The following is a 22,624-nucleotide window of genomic DNA, read 5'->3' as shown; positions in this document are numbered from 1 at the left end:
ATTACCTGTTTATAAACTTACCAAATAAAAAGTATTAAACAAATTAAAAAAAAGATTAGGTTTGTGAACCTTTTGTCTGGCCACCACATTGGAATTTATGTTTTGGATAGTTTAGGGCGTTCCCTGGAGGGACAAGGTCTAATTTTGGATTCTATTTGAGTTAAACTCCACGTTCAAGGTTGGGAACACCTCAACCCTGCTCTCCTTGGTTTGTCCCATCACTGACACGTTTTCCATACCTGTTTCCATAGGGTTTTTATAATTTCCACTATATATGTTTTACCAACTTCCTCCTAAGGCTAACTACAAATAAAGGACTGATTGCACGCTATCTTTGCTTTGCCTCACTTGTATCATTGCAAAGCCTCCCCACAGCTTATTAACCCAAATGTGAGAACAGCTTTGCGATGGACCTCAATTCTTCAACAAAAGTAGGATTGAGTTATTGGTGTCACTTCACCCACTTCCCACTACTGAGAAGTGTTCCTTCTTCTAGCTTCCCAGCATGCCCTCGAATTATCAAAAAGCAAGTCAGCCTTTTTCACATCTGTTTCTGTAGATTTCCACTGAACCTGTATTTTCAGCAGTCCTCAATTCTCGCTAGTGCCTTGAGGCCCATCCATCTCAATCGGGTGTGGGGAGAGGACACAGGCGGGGAGGAGGGAGATTCGGGGAGCATCTAGTGAATGCTGCTCATTTTTCAATATCTTTTTATTAACATTTTCATGGGTAAAAAAATAAATACAATAGAAAAATAATGAATACAATATTAACAACAGAGCAATGTCACACACTAAATTCTCTTCCCCCTTCCCTCTTAACCCCCATTTTTCTGTTCTTTTCCTCTCATTTCCTTATCTTCATCCCACCCCCGCTCCCTCTCTTCCCCATCCCACCTACCTCCCCATTCCCCCCCTCAATCCTCCTCTCCATCCCTCTCACCCCTCTGTCTTCTTTTCCATTCCCCTTTGTTCTTCAAGGATATCTGTATCAGAAGAGAAGAAGAAGTTGAACAACAATGTAAAAGGAATAGTGGAGGTCAAGAGCATGGCTAAAGAGTGAGTGAGGGAGAGAGAGAGATAGAGAGATAGAGAGAGAGAGAGAGAGAGAGAGAGAGAGAGAGACAGAGAGAGAGAGAGAGAGAGGGAATACAATATCACAAATATAAATCAATGAAAACACTCCCTATAGCATCATATCTATCCATCTTTCTCAGTTTCCGATATGTTACTTTTTCCCCGACTTGAAAGAATAAAATGGTCATGCAACCAATCATCAATAGAAAGTCTGGCATTAATCTTCCAACATTTTAATATTTGTTTTTTTGCAATCATCAACGCTCTATATGCCCAAAACAGTAAATCAGCAGAGACATGAAGATCTACAGGGAACAGTCCCAGAACACATACCATGGGGGTATGTGCGAGTGAAACATCCAGCACGAGATCCATCCGCTGAATGACACCATCCCTAAAGCCAGTAATTTGCGTGCATGTCCAGAACATATGTAAACCTGTTCCAACATCAGATTTACAATTCCAGCAAGTATCATCTAACACAAGTTGACACCTTTTCAGCTTTGAAGGGGACCAATAGATACAATGTAGAACCCGTTGTTGAGTAAATCTCAGATCCATATCAATTTTATATCTGTAAGGGCCTGTGCAAATAAGATTCAATTCCCCCTCTGAAAGATAAGAACACAATTCAGAACTCCATATCTCCCTACCAGATTCAGATGGTACATTAACATCTTTTGGTGCAAGTAGCTTATATAAGCTGGAGGCTGTGAGAGGCTCACATTTAGACAAATGCAGTATAGGCGGAATACTATGAACAGAGGCGTTCAACAGAGCAAATAATTATTCAAAAACCTCACAAAGTATTCAATAATGTTGTATCTCTGACATTCGCAGCTCATGTCTAAATTTTAAGAAGTCAAAACTAAGCATAGAAGTTCCATCAAAAATGTGCCCAATTTTCCAGATGCCCATTGACTACCAGGACGGCCAAGATAAGGGACGATTGTTCAATAGAATAGCTGGGTTCCTCCAAAAAGAAGACTCCAATCTCAGAAGGTACTTTACCCCTGTGGACTCACAACATTTCTTCAAGTCTTTCAGAACATGTCTATGAAATGGAGGTGTCTTCTCAATAGATAAGTTATTGTCCATGCTCAGAAGGCAATCCAGTGGAATTGGATGAACAGAGGATCTCTCTATGTGAACCCAGTTTGGGCAAGGGACAGTAACATCTCTCATCCAGAAGTTTAAAATGCACAAAGAAAAGGCTCTGTGGTATGAAGCAATATTGGGGAAACCAAATCCTCCCTTGCGTACTGGCTTCATTAGTACAACTGTAGGGATTCTGGGTCTGCCTGCCTGCCCCCACAAAAATACTCAAAAAATCGTATGTCATGAATTAATTTGCCCGCTCTTATGCGCACAGTACTAACGTTTTTCTATTTCTTCCTGTAGCATGACGCAACCACTATCAAAGAGGCCTTTAAAGGACGGAAAAAAAGAAGATTGGCTTTCAGCAGAGCAAATGTGGCGGTATGGAATGTTAATGTCTTTTCATGCACTAATATTTGTGGTTGCTTTTCTCCAACCAGTTTTAAAGTTTGTTTAGTTAATGAAAAAGGCACATACAAACATTGTAAAAGCTGACAAGTCAATTTCATTGCCTGGGATAAAGGAGCAGATGCCAGAAAGGGGGTCATTTTTTTATGGGCAGAGATGAAAATGGAGGTGTAAAAGCAAGGTGTACTGCTTTTATTCCTCCATTTTCAAATATTGTCTATTTCTGTGCTCACAAAAGGCAGAGGGGCATATTTGACCTCTGTGCTGTTTCTCTCCTCCGTCTTGTTTGAGCACTTCATTTCACACCTACAGGAGAGTTTCGCGCAGGTATAAAATGAATTGATTCCTTTGGGTCTACCTTCATTCAGCACCTGTTAAATAGCTATCAGATTCCATTAGAATCAATGAATAAATGCCTCCGGCAAAGCGTAATTTGCAGGTGGTATTTATAGTTACATGTCTTTCCATCTAACTTTTTCCATCGAGGGAAAGTTGCATCGAAAGAATGTCCATCAAATGCATTTTTTTACCCCCCCCCATAAATATGCATTCGATGGATATTTTTTTGATGGCAACAATTCATTGGGCTATCCCTCGATGGAAAAAGTTTCACTGGAAACACTGCATACCATATTTATTTACACATAAAACAGTGAGTAAAAATGAGGGGTATAGGTGAGGTTGCCAGGTATTATTCTTCATGTTTACACTCTGCTTTGTGAATGTTTAAAATTGATGAAGTGAACCCAAGAGCATGTAAGTGCAAACGGTGGTGGTCCCAGGCATACAATTTGCATTGAGTACAAAATGACTCCCAAAATATTCTTGCAAGAGGGCGAGTCTGCTGAAACTATAACTCTAAGGGTTGGTGAACACTCTACTTCCTTTTGTTTGCGCAGATTGATTGAGCAACTCCTGTTACCGTGCCATTGTCTTTGAGTACCATGGTTGGTGGCCTACACAAATGACACAAAGTTATTCAACTATTCCATTGAAGGCTGTCTCATTTCTGCCACAAAGTGATCCTTTCAAGGCATCCATGTTTTCAGAATGTCCTGTTGATAAATTTTTCTTTTGCGCACCATGATCTGCCCTTCAGCATCTGAACTTGGCGTGGGAACACAGGGATGCTACTCATGGATTTTCCACGCTTATTTAATAGTTATATACTAAACAGATTGAAATCTCTTGGGCAAAATATAATTTGTGGACCCTACTGGTTTTCTATCAATCTCAATTTCAATCAGCCAGAATGATTTAGCTTTGACTGGAGAGTGTAGAAGCAGTAATGGAGGTCAGTTTCAGGAATATATCAGTATATACCTGGTCCCATTTAGCTCATCTCTCATTTGTTTCCAAAATAATTGCCCTAGTTTTTGTGAAGGTTCGACATGTGGCAATTCGCAGGGATGTTACATATGTCTGCATTCCATGTTATGTGTAAAATATTGAGTATACTTTTGCAGAACTGTCTTGTTTTCTGCTAATGTTGTTGTCTCCCAGATATATTTTTACAATTTTGTGTACCCTTTGTTTTCATTTGATTTTATTTGCGTTTCAGTTTTAAATTAAAACTTTTCGCAATTTAATTTATATATTGTTAAAATAGCTTACAAATTTACATCATAACATTTAAAACATAGTGTTCCAACACAGAGCAATTATAAAGTGCAGCAATTCATTATTTGTATATTTCATACACATGATCTTGTTATAGTATGAGCAAGTTGTAAATCTAGTTTTTCTAAGAATCTAATAGTTGCCAAATTTAAATTTAATGATACATGCTCAGCATTTATAATAAAATTCCACATTTCTTTTTGGTCCAACAGCCTTCAGTCTTTAAGAAATGTTTGGTAAAATTCTGTGCGCTGATCTGATAGTTTCTCACAATACACCAACACATGTTCTAGCGTTTCCGCTACATTCGCATAATTGCAGTATCCACATTTTAAATTAATCTCTTTTCCTTTAAAACGAACAGCTTGTTGAGATCTGGTTGGCCAAAGATTGAATCGCAAGCGCAACATTTTGGCTTGGTATTGTTGTTCAGGGTATTTGCGTACGTATTTGGGAACCTGATTGTGTTTTTTAGGAGGGAAATTAGTGCCTTTCCACATTTTATAGCTCCTGCATTTTGTTTGTGTGGTGATCCAACCATAGTTTGATTTATGCTCTGTCAGAATTTGTAATGAGAGTAAGCTCATCAATGTCTGCTTTTTTCATGATCACCTGGCAATAATCTTGCCATTGCTCTAGACTTTTGAGTTGTTTATTGCACATGCTTCTCGCAATAATAGGGATCAGTGTTTGCGTATGTGAGTCTTTCATTAGAATTTGCCTGTATAGCGATAACAGATGTTAGCTTTTAATGAAGTTAGGACCAATTCATATCTAATAATACATATGGGATCATTTTTTGGTACAGGTAATAGTTTTTTCCAAAATACGCTTTCGATTTGGTCCCATTCAGGTTTATATTGAGGGCGTATCGATTGTGCACCATATGATATAGTCAGTATCACTTTCTTTTTATAGTAAATCAGTGTCGGAATGTAGGAGTATTTTCGTGCTTGGCACGTATCATTTTCCCTTGGGAGCTCAGAGAATCTGCTTTGTTTTTTTATATCATTCTGATAAGGTGCATCTGAGATATTATTGTTTATGTTGACGCCCAAGTACTTATACTCCTTAATGGTCGTTAATTGGGTTTTTTCAATCGTCCATCTGAATTCAGATACTTTTCAAGATCCATTTTTGTTCCTCATTATCATGATGTTGGATTTTTTTGTGTTTATCTCTAGCTTGTTTGCAGTTACGTATTTGCTCTTAGTTGGCGCTGCAGACCAATTGCCGTCTGGTCTATGAGCACTAAATCGTCCGCGTACAATTACTAAGCTATGTGATGTATTCCCAGTTTTGGCGGGAATGAGCTTGCAGTTATTTTGTGGCTATTAATGTCACTAATATAAAAGGTGAATAATGTAGCTGCAAGTATGTACCCTTGGAATGTCTGCATATGGTGCGACAGGAGCCCATTTTGATCCAGTTTGATTTTAATGGATGTTTTGGTATAGGATTGTTGGATCAGGTTGAGAATGTAGTTTGGACACTCTGCCTTTGATAGTTTATCCCAAAGTAACGATCGTGAAACAGAGTCGAACGCATGTTTAAAGTCAATAAAGGCAAGAAATGGCGGTTGTTTGGATGCTTTGGTTTATTCTTTTAGTGCTAAGATCGCAAGTAGGTTTAAGCTAGTTCCGAATCCAAGGATGAATCCAGCTTGATGAATGACATTCTTCAGCGGTAAGGGGTAAGGTACGACATCAGGGTAAATTCAAAGATAGCAAAATGGGAGTGACTTCATTCCCTAACTGTTATATCAACAGTACCATATCACATCACAAACGGTTCTTTAGGAGAAACAGTATTACAAAACAAATTCTGCTTTTTAATGACAATTTAAAATGTCCATATACTTTGTTTTTTTCCACACAAGTGGTGAGATGAGGGACAGCATCCTCTTTATCTATCCCTATAAGGCAGGCGTTGCACCATACGCTGCCTAGGGACAGGCACCCATGATAGGGACAGGGTGTTCTTCCGATAGGGCTAGATAACACATTGTTTTCCTCACCTGCGTTTACCCAAGTCACTGGTCATAGAATTTGTTTTCTAATACTGTTTCTGACATTCTTCAGCGACATGTTGAGACAGATTTGAAGATCTCTCAACACTAGCCTGGCATATATTTTACCCAGTGAATCAGAAGCGTTAGCGACATGTAGTTACAGGGGTCACTTCTATCGCCCTTTTTAAAAATCGGAATTAGTATTGATTGCTGCCAAGTCACTGGGATAACACCTGTATACGATATTGTATCGTATATAATCTTCAATATGTCCGTCCACTGTTCTGGGTGCTCTTTTAGAGCTGCATTTGTTATTCCGTCTGGTCCTGGCATGCAAGACGAGCTTCATTTTTGTATTAGGCTGCTAATATCTGCCCAATCATATTTTAGGTTTTTAACGTTGTTTCCTGGGTTTACTTTATCAGTACTTCCATCGGGATCCGGAAAAAAATTTGGAGAACTGATCGACCGAAGCTTGCCCACTTATTGAGTTGAGCATCAATGAGGAACTTGCTTTGTGCTTAGTTGCTTTTAACAGCTTGATTTGGTTGCAATGGCTTTGATCATATTTTCATTCTCTTCTTGACTTTTAGATGCTTTGTAGTGTTTTGATCTGTTTTTATACATGTTTTGGATTTTTGAAGCTTAAGCTCTTTGTTCCATGACCGTTAGAGCACACAGGTTTTTTAGATCTTTTCTCATATCGATTTTCATTAGTCTGATCACAGGGTCGAAAGCATGTTTATGAGTTATTTCATTGGGCAGACCGCTTTGACTTTTTGTGTGGAACATTTCCAGAAACTGATTATGTGGCATGTTTGCTCCTCTAAGTTGGTCTTCTGACTCTTTGGGTGTGTTTCAGGATCTTTTTTTCAATTGGTCTAGTTCTTCAATGGACCATTTTATTCGTATTTTGCCATTGTTTCATGTTAGTTCCTTTTTTAATGGTATTCATTACTGGATTTTGATTCAATGATATTCCAACCGATTTGAAACAGATCGTGATCGCTTTCTTCTGACTAAATGATGGCGAAGTTGCTCACATATTTCAGATCTTGTGTTGATATGAATACTTCATCAATGATTGCCATGGAGTTGGCTCTCGTCCAAGTTGGTTTAAGTGGAATATCTCCTTGTATAGTGCCATTCAGCATGGAGAAGTTTCTTTCTGCCATAAGGTTCAACCATCTCTTGCATTTTGATGTTCGTATTTTGTTGTTCAGTGCAATGCATCTTAGATTGAGTCTCTGACTACTAGTGTATTATAGTAGTTTTTTGGGGTTTTTACTTTGGCTCTATTTGTGTTTATAATGGTTGTTTTTTTTTTATTTCTTTTTTTAGCCACTCCCATTTCCTTGCATGTGTGTTGTCTTTGTTGGAATTGCAATACATCTCTCTTTTTAGATTGCCTCTGAAACCTTTGCAGTTTATTAGTAGATCTTCGTCTCTATGGTTTGTAGCCTGTCTTTCTTTTTCTGGAGACAGGGGTTTAGCATATTAGTCACTTTTTGCGTAGTGGAGTGAAGTTTTTTTAGTCTTATTTTCAGGCCCTGTTTCACTAATAAGTTACACAAATTCCATATTTTTTGTTTCACAAGTTGGGAAGGGATTATTTATGTGGGTGTGTCCATTTTCCGATTATTAGAAATGTAGATGACTGCAATATCATTTGATTCCACAAGCTGGAGGCAGGGTATTCATTGAAATATAGTTAGTAGCGTAGTTCTGTTGGGGTATGGATCATTCCTATGCCTTTCAATCATGGTTAGTATTCGATTTTCCGAGCGATTGAGATCATGCTCGCAACTAATACTTCTTTTTCTATGCCATTCAGGGGATCCTTTCGCATTATTTCTCATTCAATGTAATGTTGGTTTACATGTTGGTAGAATGTTTTGATCTTGCCTGGTATCTTCGTTGGCCAGATTTATTTCATTCTTGTCGCAAAGAACTATTCTTTTTCGAGCGTTAGGAAGTGCTTGTTTTTTGTATGGGGCACATTTAGCCATATTCTTCTTCTCCTAGATATGGACTTATTTCGTTGTGGTCATTCATAGTTGGAGTATCTAATGTGCTGGTATTTTCCTTCTCAATATTTTCGGGTAGAGTTGTTATAGAATATGTTGATAGATTCATGATTTCTGCTTCCTCAATTGAGTCTTTGTTTATTGCATGGGGTAAGATTTGCTCGCTATTTGTTTGTTTGTTTGTTTTGTTTGTTTCTTTAACGTTCTTGGAGTTTGCTTTTTATTTTTATTTGTTGTGTTGGTAATAGGCAGGCTGTGTTCACAGGTCTTAGTTGAAATGGCTATGGCATTAATGAATTTTTTGGTATTCGATTTTTTGTGGTTTTCTTTATTTCTTGTTTGTTTTATTTCTTTCCTGTACCACAGTCTGGCTTTTGCCCATTCTTTTCTTACATTTCAGATGACAAAAGACTTCAAAGACCGGATCTTGTTGTTCGTATATGTTTATTTTATCTTGATTGTCGCCAAGATTAGCCGCTTCATCCTCGCTTTCTAAAATTTTGGGAGTCCATTCCTCTAAATTAATTAGATTGTCTTGTTATTGAGCAATCTCCATATCTTTCTCGTTCTCTTTTTTATTTCTCTCCTTAAGCTCAAGCATTGGAATTGTTTTCTCATTGCCCGTCATTGCCATAGGTGCATATAGCTCCACAGGAGATTTATTTCGTATTACGATTGATTTCAGTTCGCACATATCCGCCTTAAAGCTTTTCTTTGGATCCATGGCGTCATTTAAAAGTAAATCAATTTCCAAGCTAAATCTTAAAAAAAGTATTTTGACAAATTTCTCAGCCTGGTTGTTCTTTTCAGATTATGTATTCTTAGTAGACGGTTGGATTTCTATTAGGATTGCCTTCCCTCATACTGGACTTAATCAACCAGTTATTTGAGACCCACAGAATAAAGCTGTGGCACTCCCTTGCAGCAGGTAGAAGGGCTGCAACATACTGGCGAGCAACTACAGTAGATAGGTGCAGGGGCCAGCATGCTGCCTATACGACCAGGGGCTAAGGTAGGGGAACCTCCTGCATAGAATTTACCTCAGGTACACCAAAAACCCATCAGAGAACACAAACACGAACAGTTGCCTTCCCGGACCATCATTGCTGCTCTGTGCAGACACGCACAGAAAAATTAGGCAGGCGTTATCCTGCTACTTATGACTTTTCGTTTCTTCAACCTACCCCTGGTGGGGAAGACAGGGTCATATTGGCCAGGGACAGAAATTCAAGGCCAGCAGAGAAGAGGGATAAGGAAGCAACCAGAAGCAGGAGGTGTGGGTTATTCGGGTGAGATCAGTGGTGGAGGAGGTGGACGACCCAGAGATCAGTAGGAGGGAGGATCAACGAAGTGTGGAGGTCATTTCTGGAGAAGGTGAGGTATTGGCTAGTGAGTGGAAGTGACATGGTAGTGTGAAAGTACATGGCGGTGTGAACAGTGGGGTAGGTGAGCCAATGAAGGCAATGAGTGTGAAGTGTATGATACTGTGTGAAAAAAGGGTGCTTGTATAGGAAATGGAGTGAAGATGGAGTAGTAGTGCAGAAGAGGGAGTTGTAGGAGTAGAATGAAGGAGTGGTAGTAGTAGAGAGTAGAGTGGAGAAGTAGTAGTAGTGCGGAGGAGGGTGTAGTAGTAGTAGAGAAGTAGAGTGGAGGAGAAGGCATAGTAGAGTGGAGGAGGGGGTTTTAGCATGGAAGAAGGAGTAGTAGTGAGGGGCAAGTGAGTAGTAGTATAGTGGAGCGAAGAGTAACATCAAAAGTGGAGGCAAGACCTAGAAGGAGGGAAAACTATGGAGAGACAGAAGATTGGAGGGAGGCGTGAAACAAGAGGGTAGAGAGAAGGAAGAGCAGGAGAGGGGGTGAAGAGAGGAGAGGGAGTGTGATAGAAATGGGACTGAATCCGACAGCGTGTCTATGAGGCACAATTCCCAAATCTCAGTAGAGCACTGACCACTGGAGTGGGGAAAGTTAGGGAGTTTAGCTAGAGAAGACAAATATACCTTTAGGTTCTCACCACTATCATAAGAGAGAAATTAGACAATAGGGGCCAACCTTCTGCATATACTAACCTGGGGTCAGAGACATCTGGGTTGGGAGGAGGTGCTAAATAAGATGATTGAGAGAGCGATGGCCCTAGGGCCCTTGCACATATTAATAAAAACCCTTCAACTGCCCTTGAGAGTTGGAGTGATTCTTGTGCCATCTGTGAGATTACCCATCTCAGCTGTGATGGCTAGCCATGCTGTCTTTACAAACGTACGTATTTCTTACCACTATACTTCTGTCATTTACTGATGGCATTGTTTTGTTAAAGGCAAATTTGCTGAATAAAGCTTTACTGACTGTTTTGCCATTTCCAGCTTCTATTGTATTATCATCCTACACACTCTTCCCTTCCTCTGAGATGAAGCAGTATGGGTCTGTAATCACTGCTATCCGTGCCCCTGTTCAAAAGATATTGTGGATCACACTTTTTGTGATGATGAAGTTGGACTGACTATGATAAAGGGACTACTACAGAGCATAAGTACCCTGTGGCTCCTCCCATGAGCACAGAATGCAGTTACTTGGATTTGAAAAAAATGGGCAATTTTAAAGATTTTCCACTTACCCTGCTCGAAATGCACTTGTTGCAAATCACATAAAGTGTTAGTTGTGTTGAATCCTGTGGAGTCTTCAAAGAAACCCTGCCAAAAGTCTCTTCTGAGGTGGCCAGGGGAAGGCAGCCGGTACCTGATACTAACCCTGGGGGTGGTATTAGCCGGGTGGATCACCTGGGAGGAGAAGGCTCTCTGGGGAATAGGACGGCTCTGTTAGGAGAGACTCGGTATGTCTCTTCTTCGGAGGGGGAGATTTCCATGATGCCAGAATATCTAATGGCTTGTTGTCAGAGTGAGGCTTCCCTTCCCAAAATTACCCACCTTGTTAGTAGTAAAACTATTATGATCACCATGGGAATAGTATATATAAGAATCAGAACATTAAAACCCTGGCTTCTGATAATTGTGATTCTTCCATAGGTTTGAGCTATGAAGTCAAGAACCAATCATTTCCTTCTTTAAAATCTTCCCCTAAAGGTGCATTCAATAGAAATAGTGAATTAAATAAGGGTGGACTTGGTATTTGTGAAATAGAAAGTAAACAGAACATTGGGGACTTCAAGTCCCACAATGCCCTATGTACTAGGACGAGGAAGAGGGGCTCAGAGACAGAAATGCAGTATGCAGTCTAGTGGTTCTAATGACGAACACCTGAACAGGACATTTGAATATTTAAAGCCCCTTCAGGTGCAGGCCGTTGGAACATGAAGGTGGAGCAGAAGGAGAAGTTGCCAGCCGCATTTGCAGCAGCAGAAGCAGAGAAACGAAGACGCCAAAGCCGCCACTGTGTGTGAAACCGATGTTGGTCCTGAGAGGGTCTTCGAAGTTGAAAACCTGAAGTGCAGAGGTTGCGCAGTGGGAAGCAGCATTTTGGCAAGCTGTCCTGTGAGAGAAAGAAGATCTCATTATTTCATGCCTTGTCCCGGTGGCTGGCGAGCACTGGAGTGCACAAGGAGCAGGTCAGGATACTTTCCTGAACGGCGCGGGCCGCCGGAATATGACAGAAGCTGCCAGATGTTCAGGAATCAACAGAAGAAGCAGAAGTGGCAGCGGATCGGGCAGATGCATAGAGCGAGACCGGTGACTTGGCCTTCATTAGGTAACCCTAGGGTTAAGAAGTGCAAGTATAACAAAGAGACAGTGGGCCTCATTCCGAGTTCGGAGGTAACCACGCCGCTATTTGCGGCATGGCTGCCTCCGAACTCGTCCAAACTCCGGCCTGGTGAATGGAGTAATTACCGGTCCATTCCGAGGTCGGAGGGACCGGTAATTCCCCATTCACCAGGGCCATTCCCCATTCCCATTTGATCCCCCATAGGGCTCAATGGGAAGGTGGCAATAATGGTACCGTAAATTACGGTACTGTTATTGACCCCGGAGTCCCTTTGCAGGTCCCGTCCTTAACGCCTGCTAAAAGCTAAAAGCAGGCGTTAAGGAAGGACCCGCAAAGGGAACTCATAGGGCGGTAAGGGTTTAATGGCACCGGTCTCGTTACCAGTGACCGTTAACCCTTACCGCCCTACTCGGAATGAGGCCCATTGGGCCCCATTACAAGTTTGCTGGTCTGGGAACTACGGTACCGGTAAGCTTGCCAGTACCGTAGTTCTCGGACCAGCCAACTACGAGTTGTGCTCGCGGGTGCCTTTCTGCCCGCCAGGTCAGACCTGGCAGGCAGAAAGGCACTTGCGAGTACAGCATGTCAGATGCACCGGCACTGTTATAAACGGTGCCGGTGCATCCAACCTCCCCATTCCCATTGAGCCCTATGGGGTTCAAATGGGAATGGGGAGTAATGGATTCCGGCCCCTGGCAATGGGGACAGACACGGTCCGCCAAGGTCGGAATGGTCCTGTATGTCCCCATTACCAGGGGCCGGAAAAAATGCAACTCCAGAGGCAGCCGTGCCTGTGTAACAGGCACGGCTACAGCCAGGGTTGTAATGAGGCCCATTGTCAGCGGTTACTTGGTGTGGAAGTAGGAAATCAAATGTGGCAGGAGAGGAGCCTTTCTTGCAAAGGTATCAAGGAGGTGAGTAACATAACCTGCATTGCATTTGGCATATAAATCAGTGGAACAAACATAACCAAATTGTATTGTGTTCTCACAGAAGAAGTTGTAAATGTCAATGTTGATGAAAGTCAAGCACGTTTCTAAAAGTTTGAAGCAAGCCTCACCACTGAGTACTTGTAGCAGTGGTAGGAGCTTTTATCCTGGTAGGCGGTGAGTATATCAAGAAAGGGATTATTAGTGGTAATCCTGGCAGGTTAGTGGACCAGGAAGAAGACATTTAAGTACTGCATTGTGGTTGGAGGTTGTGAAGGAAAGAACGTGTCAAGGCCACAAATGCGTTTGATGAATTGTGGTAAAACCATCTTGACAAAAAAATGTTGTTGATGAAGAAGAGTTGTGGTAGTGATTGTTTTTCAAGGAGGAGATTGTGCTAAAATCATCCTGACAAAACATATTTATTGTTTCAGTGATCTGGCGCTGTGGAGCCTGGGGCATCTGGAGCCGGCTGCCCGTGTGCGGCTGCTCCGGAGCTCGCACCAGACGGCAGGCTCTGAGGCAGACTGCGCGAGCCAGGGGGCTGCTTTTGTTTGCTGAGCATTTTATTATGTGTCCCGCATTGCCGTAGGGCAGGCCGTTAGTCAGAACGAGCTAGACGACTGCGGGGCACAGAAAAAGACACCAGCTGCAGCTTTATGAGGATTGGCGGTGAGCGGGAGATCAATAAGCTTGGAGTGTCAATGCTGAGTGTTTCTAGACACGCTCTGACTGGCAGGCTAGGAGTGAACTTTCCTGGTTAGGGCAACAACTCCAGCTTCATGCCTTGTTTTGGCTGCATTATTTCTGTGCATGACATGCTGAAGGAAGGAAGGCCATCCACGATCCATGCAGTCATGAAAGTGAGTTTGGCTGAACTCCAAAACTAACTCTCCTACGGTGTCTTCAGTGCTTTTCACCTCCTCGAACCTCGCCTTAACTAACTTCATTCCTTTCACTGCATTTCAGCATTACCTGTGCACTGTCTGTATTGCATTGTTTGCTGCCTCCATTTTAAAATCGATGTTGGGTGTTATCAGCATTACTCATGCACCACCTGCTTTGCATTGTTTGCTGCCTTCATTTTAAAATCCAATGTGGGTGTTTTCAGCATTACCTGTGCACCATCTGCATTGCATTGATTGCTGCCTCCACAGGTGTGTATAGTTTATATATCTCTGTGCCACGTATCCAATGTAATTCTATTCCTTCAGGGTTTCACCTTTTCTCTCTGACTCAATCTACTAGGCCTCCTTGTGAGTTTAGCTAAATCTGTGCGGTGCTGCCACTCCTCCCTCTGCCTTACAATGGCTCTCTCCACCTCTCCTATATTCTCTAACTGCTACACTATCGCCTATCCCCCATCTCTCTCCAAGTCCGGCAGGAAAAAGCACAAAAAAGACATCCTGAGTGCAAACCCTGGACTTCCCGTTGCAGATGTCGCTGCTTCTTCTAGAGAAGTTTTCACTGATATCCTTTTCTCTGTCCCCTATCCTGATCTTTGGACCCCCCATCTCATCTCCACTCTCTCTCCTTCCACACACTCCTCTATTAACAGTGGCATCAAGTGGGAAGTCCTCTTGGCCGGTTTCACATCCTCACTTTGCTTCGTTAATGTCTGTCAAACTGGCACCATTCTGGTTCAGGGTCCACAACCCAACCTCCTTCTCTTTGACTGCATCCTGCCTTCTCTCATTAACTTCCTTCCTTCGCCTGCACTCCCCCAGCCCCTTCTACTCTCTCTCTCCCTCCTCTGAATGGTGTCCCTTGCACCTGTACCCCACCTCAGAAAGCCTTCAATAGCGCTGACCACCTCCACCTGGCGACTCTTAATGCCCACTAAGCCAACAAACACTCCTCTGACATCTATCTCCTGCTTGTAGACATTGACCTCAACATTCTTGCTCTTACTGAGATTGGTTCAATGCCAGCTCAGTCACTGCCTTTGACTCCCTCCTCCCTGACGGCTTTAAGATCATCTCCAAGCCTCGACCTCACCGTACTGGCGGGGTGTTGCCTTAATCTTCCCAGAGTGGGTTCCTGCTTCCATCTTACCTACCCAGCTCTATTCCTCTTTTGAAAGCCTGGTTTGCAAGTTGGTCACCTCTCCCACCTCCACCCTGACCATTGCTACCATCTACCGGCCTCCAGGCCCCACCTCCCTATTCCTCTCTGAATGGGCTGACTTCTGCTCTTCTTTACTTTCATCCACCTCTAACCTTCTCCTCCTGGGTGATTTCAACATTCAACTGGACTCCCCTGGCTCTGCATCCACTCTATTCACTGACCTAGGTACCTTGCTTTCCCTCTCCATTCCCCCTTCTGGGCCCACACAGATGGACATACTCTGGATGCCCTCATACACTCTGACCTCTCCCTCACCCGCCCCCCCCATTAGTCACCCCTCTCTCCTGGTCAGACCACTCTCTTCTCTCCTCCCATATGGGTCCCATTGCACCCCTGACCGCCCCCCCAAAGTCCCACCAACCTCATTCACTAACATCCACCCGATGAAACGAGTGACTGTGGCTGCCTTCGCCTCTACCTTCACCCCCCTGTCCCCTCCACCTCTGACTCTACCTCTGACTCTGCCCTCAGCAACGTCCATCTTTCCATCACCAATACTCTTGACATTCTGGCCCCAGTCATGAGGATCCGTCTGAAACCTGCCTCAAAGTGTAACACTTGGTACAACCAGTGGTGGACTGGAAACCAAAAGGGGCCCTGGAAATAATTTTCAAAGCGACCCCATATTACATATTTTCAGCAAGCCCAACCCTTATCCTATGGGAATATTTGGAAGTACCACCCAAAAGAGGCCCAGGATGCAGAGGCCTACCAGGAAATCTCCAGAGTTCCTTATAGGCCAGTTTTGCCCTGGGTATGACACCAAACTTGCAGCCCTGAAACGAAAGTGCAGGGCAGCAGAATGGAATTGGCTAAGCTAAGGCTCATCCTCTGACAAACTGGCCTGCTGCCTGCTTCAAAGGCAATACAGACTCGCATCTGTGCATAGAAAAGAGCCCACACTTAGGTACGGGTCCCCAGCGCATCCAATAGCTCGGCTGAACTTTTCAAAATCTGCAGGGAACTAGCCAAACCCTCTGCAGTCTCCTCCTCCCCTTCTCCTTCCAAGGCCCTCTGCAATGCAATGGCCTAACAATTTACCACCATAAATCAGGACATTCTGCCCACCCTTTCTGCACTCCTTCTCAACCCATCCCACCCCTCCAAACTCCCCCCTCCCTCCTCCTTCTCTTCATTCTCTCCTGGCACACCTGAAGAAGTTACCAGAGTTGTCCGCTCCATGAAGGTCTCTTCTAAACAGGTCTCCCCTTGCTCATCCCGGACCATCAAGGATTACATTTGCTCTCTTGCCCCTGCTCTCGCTGATTTCTGCAATCACTCTTTTGTCACTGGATCTTTCCCCTCCCACTTAAGCACTCCCTCTGACCATCCTCTGACCCTACCTGCCTTGCCAACTATCTCCCTATCTCCGTCACTGCTTTCCTGGGTAAGCTGCTTGAGAAGCTGGCCTTGCTCCAACTCAACTCTCGCACTGAACTTGTTGGTGACCTCCACGACCATCTATCTGGATTCCAAGCATTTCTGGCACGGAAATTGCTCTTCTGAACACCTGTGAAGAACTGCTCGCTTCTCTAGACTCCAACTCCTTTCTTATCCTTCTCGATCTCTCCTCTGCATTTAACACAGTTAACCATTCCATCCTCATACAAAGGCTCCATGATACACTTGGTATCTCGTAAAGGGCACTGGATTGGTTGTCCTCTTTCCTCACTAACCGCTCTTCGCAAGTCATCCTGGGCCCCTTCCCCTCTCCTACTTCCATCTGCACCTGTGGTGTCCCCCAAGGCTCTATACTCTCCCCTTAGCTCTTTAACATTTACCTTGCTCTCCTTGCATGCCTCATCTCCTCTTTCTCCTCCAACTTCCAGTGTTACACAGACGACACACAGCTCTACTTCAGACTCCCTGCTGACCCACTTGCACCCTCCATCATCCCTGACTGCCTATCTGCCATCCAGTTCTGGTGTGCTTCCAATGATCTCTGCCTCAACGCCTGTGAAACTGAGATCATTCCCATTGGGACCCCTGCTCTGTACTTCTTCCCCTTGTATGGTACCGAGGGGTCCTCAGGCCCCCTCCTGTCGTACGCTCCTTAGTACAAGGCTTGGACCACGTGCCTCCGGTAGTGGGATTGCCCCTTGCCCTTATCTAAAGTTAATCACGGTTGACTGCTACATAGATGGGACTACTGAGCAGGACACGGGGCATCCATCTTTTGTGCCCCCTTTCGACTCCATCTTGGGTAAACAGGCTTCACTGCAATAGTACTGCAATGCTCAGCTCCCCTTCCACCGCAGCAGCCAAGGACAGAGACACACACACACAAGTCGCGCAGACAGCTGGCTGGCCCCCACCCTTGCACTCCCCCTGCGAAGGAAATCTCTGCGCTTCCATTCTCACGCTGAAGCTGGAGAAAGTTGCAACAACCAATATGATACAGTTTTCTTCCTCTGAGATCACTGCTAGCATGAGAACCGGCATGTGAACCAGGATGAGCTAAGCACTTTCTGCTTGTTCGTCCCCATAAACGTGCAAGCCACCCACCCCCATTTAGAACAATTTATTGCCATCTTGACCCTGCGCTCCCTGTAAGGTATTTCTTTCAAGTGCCAGACCCTCGCCTGTGCTGCGAAACCCACCCAATACACCCACTACTAACCTTAAGCATTTTACTACGATATATGTTTTTTCTCATACTAATAGGTTTGAAGTTTAGGAGACATGTGAAACACAGCTTAATTCTTTTTACATGCACAATAAAGGTCAAGGCCTCTAATTAAAGCCACGAATGACCCAATTGTACTGACAATAATTATCATGTGTAACTAGTGTAGAAATATGAAAAGTAGCATAAAATATTTTAGATAATTTGTTATTTAGTGTTTTTCGAATGCAACACATTAGCTTAGGTAGTGACCACAGTGACCGGACCCCGACCTGCGTCGAACACAAGATATTTGACGTCCGTCATCTTGTCAGCCACTCAGCCAACCAGAAGGAAGAGATGCCACCGACACCTACAGCACCACACCGCCTGGCCAATCGGGTCCATCTAGCACTTTTTGTTAGAGTTACTTTAATTGATATATATATACAAGTTTGATGTAAATGTTTGGAGGGGTTTTTTGGGTTATTTCCTAGCTGGAGAAATAAACCATCCTTTGAACTCTTGCAGCCGGGTCTTGGTGCCTTCTTGCCCGAAAGGGGTTGGTTATTTTATTTTCTCTCACACGTAGTAAGCCGGAGAAAGGCACCTACACCCTCACTCTGGCCTTTCTCCTTGGGCTCTCCCCCTGCGCCTTCAACTGAAGCCAGAAACCTTGTAGTCATCTTTGACTCCTCTCTCTCCTTCCCCCTCACACTCAGGACAATGCCAAGAAGTCCAACCAGCAGCTCTTCCTTCTCAAAGGAGTTTTACCTTTTCTCACTTTCCCTCAAAGGCTCAATGTGACTCAAGCCCAGGTTCTCTCTAGACTTGGCTACTGTAGCAGCCTCCTCCTGAATCTTCCTTCTTCCACTCTGCAGCCCCTCCAGCTTATCCAGAATAGGTCAGCAAGACTTATCCTTGGCCTTAAGCCCAGGGACCTCATCTCTCCTGCACTAAAAAGTCTTCACTGGCTCCCGGTTGCTGCACGGATTAAATTCAAATCCCTCTGCATCATCCACAAGGCTGTCTGGGCCCGGGACTACACTATCTTCAACTTTATCTCACTAAATACTCTCTCTCTAGACCACTTCGCTCCTCTGGCACCAACTCTTTGGGCCTCATTACGACCCTGGCGCTAAGTGACAAACGATGGCGGTAAATGCTTACCGCCATCGTTTTCCGCCAGGTCCGATCATGACTCCTGACCGTAAACTACGATGCCAATAGCGGCATCGTAGTTAACGCTGCCGCTAACTGCGCTAAGGGTGCGCGCACGCGACCGCCCACACCGTACTTAGCGCCATGGCGGAAAGGCACGCAAATGCCGACCCAAGCGGACATGCACCTAACGCCATCACCGAGGCCGCAAAGTACCTTACCGCCATGGTGCAAATAACGCCATCGCGAACCAACCGTAAAGGGCCAATTCAAGTGAATGCAGCTGCCACAGGTGCACAGAAACAGCACAGGTGAAGGCAATACAGACTCAGGGGAGTACAAAAAGAGCACACCCCACCCCTACCCACACCCAGTCACACTCCACAATGATGCCAATACGACTAGCAATGTTGGGGCTGGAGGACCTGATAGCAATGCATGTGCTACTACAACAGCAACAACAACAACAACAACAGGCAGCACAGAGGAGACGCAGGAGGAGAAGGAGGGCAAGGCAGGCCCAGCAAGCCCCACCAGCACAGCCAGTGCCACCACGCAGGCAGCCCCCAATCCCACGCATCAGAGCCAATCCAAACAACCTCACAGCTGAGCAGATCCACACCCTGTACCGTTTGGACCGGGACACCATCACCGCCATCGTAGACATGATACACGACGACATCGTCAGCATGATAGAAAGTCCAACCGCCATCCCCCCCCTACTGAAGGTAGTGGCTGTACTCCACTTCCTGGCCACAGGCACCTACCAGCACACAGTGGGGCACCTGCATGGCATTTCACAACCATTATTCTCACGAACACTCATCCAAGTGCTCGATGCCCTCCTCAAGCACACAGACGACCACATCTCATTACCACGGACTGCCCAGGAGATTGCAAACACCAAAGTGGGTTTCCATGCACTAGCCAGCATACCCGGTTGCATTGGTGCCATCGACTGCACCCATGTGGAATTGGTGGTTCCACGTGCCATGGAGGTACCGTACCGCAACCGGAAACAGTTCCACTCTATCAACGTGCAAATGGTCTGTGACTCCAACAAGATCATCACACATTGTTGTGCCCGATTCCCCGGATCAACCCATGATTCCATGATCCTGAGGAACTCCACAATACCACGCTACATGGAGCGACATGCAGGCCCAAGATCCTGGCTACTCGGTGAGTGCTATGTCATGGAAGTGGGCATGGGAATGACGTACCAGTGCATACTCCACCTGGCAGAAAGGGGGGGGGGGGATGATGCATACTCCACCTGGCAGAAAGGGGGGGGGGGATGATGCATACTCCACCTGGCAGAAAGGGGGGGGGGGATGATGCATACTCCACCTGGCAGAAAGGGGGGGGGGGATGATGCATACTCCACCTGGCAGAAAGGGGGGGGGGGATGATGCATACTCCACCTGGCAGAAAGGGGGGGGGGATGATGCATACTCCACCTGGCAGAAAGGGGGGGGGATGATGCATACTCCACCTGGCAGAAAGGGGGGGGGGGGATGATGCATACTCCACCTGGCAGAAAGGGGGGGGGGGATGATGCATACTCCACCTGGCAGAAAGGGGGGGGGATGATGCATACTCCACCTGGCAGAAAGGGGGGGGGGATGATGCATACTCCACCTGGCAGAAAGGGGGGGGGGGATGATGCATACTCCACCTGGCAGAAAGGGGGGGGGGGATGATGCATACTCCACTGGCCTGTGAGTAACACAGAGAACGGATACAGAGGAAGGGCACTCACAATGCACAAAACCCCTCTGCATACATAGGGTGATGGCATGCAAAACAGGCCATGGCAGCAATGAGCATATACTGGTTGCATAGTGTGAATCAATTAGTGCATGTAGAAGTGAGCCAAGGTAACAGTTCCATGCCAGCCATGGTGGAACATCATGTTCCTGATCAGACAACATGACTGACACATACATTCTCGCCTACATACAGGTGATGCAGCCTACCCCCTGAAGAGGTGGCTCCTCACGCCAGTCCGGAACCCGCAGAACCAGCACGAGGAGGACTTCAACCGTGCACATACACGTACTCGTGTGGTCATAGAGCAGACATTCGGCCTCCTGAAGGCACGGTTCCGAAGCCTCAGCAGGTCTGGTGGGGCACTCCTGTATGGCCATGAGAAGGTGGCAAAGATCGTCATGGCATGTGTCATGCTGCACAATATGTGCGTCAGACGGAATGTGCCCCTGCCCCCTGACGCAGAACTGCAACCACCTGACGATGAGGATGAGGATGAGGAGGGTGCAGATGGGGCGCCACCACATGGAGGAGGCGATGTACAGGAGGGGCGTGCCATGCGCCAAAGTATCATCAACCACTGCTTCTAGCACACACGGCTGGTGTTCATCGCATGGAGACTGCACTTGGGGCACTGTGTGTCTCTGGGGCATGCACACTGTGGACTGTACACCAATAAAGCACACATACGCAATGAAAATGTCCACACATTTCCTTTTTTTGAAAGAAAAAAGTGTATTGGAACCATGAACTGTCGTGTCACACCCCCTCCCCCCTCCCCCCTGCACACCCCAACACACCCCCTCCCACCTCCCACCTCCCCCCTGCACACCCCAACACACCCCCTCCCACCTCCCACCTCCCCCCTGCACACCCCAACACACCCCCTCCCACCTCCCCCCTCCCCCCTGCACACCCCAACACACCCCAAGTAGCTGTCAACAGATGCCTGTGACAGTGTCCACAGGCCGTCACAAGCCCCCTCTCCCGGCACCCGGGGCACCCCTGGCTGTGGAGCGCAGGTTGCGTCCGGAACGGCGCACGGGGCTGCTCTGCGCAGAACTGGCAGTGGAGGATGTCCCTGGCTGCTCCTGTGCATGCACGTCCTGTCGTGTGTGGGTGAGGCCAATGACCGCACGACGCAAGGCCGCAAGTTCTGCACAGATGTCCCTGGACATGGCCTGCATGGCATCCCTGAGGGTGGCTGTGCTCTGCGCCACTTCCGCCCTTAGTGTCTCCGTGGCCTGTTCAATGCTACACCTAGCCCCCACACATTCCGCTGCATGCTCATCCAGCATTGCGGACAGTTGATGCTGCCGTTGAGTGATGTCCTCGAGGGACGGCTGGCCGTGCTGGCCCATGGCCAGTGCAGGTGGAGTGATGGAGGGGCTGGTCCCCTCCTGTGGAGTGTGGACAGGGCATGGGGTGGAAGGCCACTCCTCTGCCTCAGTGTGCCCCTGTGTGTCGCCCTCATGGGGGCTGGCGTCTGAGAAACAGGGGGAATGTAGTTGGTCAGTGGGGCTTCTGACCTCCTGCTCCATGTCCGAGTCAGAACATGCAGCTGTTGCAGCTGTCTCCCCGATGTTGCTGCTGGCCGCTGACCCCCTGCCTTCTGTGGCAGGCAATGTCGGTGGAGGTGGAGCAGCAGCTGCTGGCCTGCTGCCAACAGGGGTGCTTGCCGGTGGGACCTCCGGTATGCCTGCAGTGGGACCTGCTTGTCGTGGGGTCTGCCTCACTGCAGCTGAGGTTGAGGGTGCAGGGAGGTTGTTGGTGGACTTCGCCCTCTTCGGCGCAGGGGTCTCCTGGTCCTCTGGGTGTGATTCTGTGCCTGTGGTGGAGCAAAGGTGGGAGGGCGTTATTGATGGGTATACGGACTTTTGAATGACAATGGTTGACATTATTTTGGCCAGTGGATGAGGCAGATTTCAGGCAGTGCCATGCAGGTTGTCTCCTTTTGGTGTGGCATGTGGATGCAGGTATGCGGGTGCCAGCAGTGTATGCAGGGTGGTGCTCGCATGTGGCTATGGGCAGTATTGATTTGTGTTGCATTTACACTCTAGGGCAACCTTGTGCTACACATG

At 46.0% G+C, this 22,624-nt stretch overlaps 1 protein-coding gene across 1 annotated transcript in view; it reads left to right on the top strand.

The window, feature by feature from the left end:
• Positions 1-22,624, top strand: part of CCDC183 (coiled-coil domain containing 183) — an 893,120-nt gene that overhangs the window by 173,296 nt on the left and 697,200 nt on the right. Inside the window, exon 3 of the mRNA XM_069612154.1 lies at positions 2,478-2,555. Coding sequence (XP_069468255.1) covers positions 2,478-2,555 — 78 coding nt within the window. The remainder of the gene's footprint in view (positions 1-2,477; positions 2,556-22,624) is intronic.

This window comes from Ambystoma mexicanum, chromosome 8 (assembly GCF_040938575.1).
Source record: "Ambystoma mexicanum isolate Mex_15411 chromosome 8, UKY_AmexF1_1, whole genome shotgun sequence".
NCBI classification, from domain to species: Eukaryota; Metazoa; Chordata; class Amphibia; order Caudata; family Ambystomatidae; genus Ambystoma; species Ambystoma mexicanum.
This window is presented reverse-complemented; position numbering and strand designations above follow the sequence as displayed.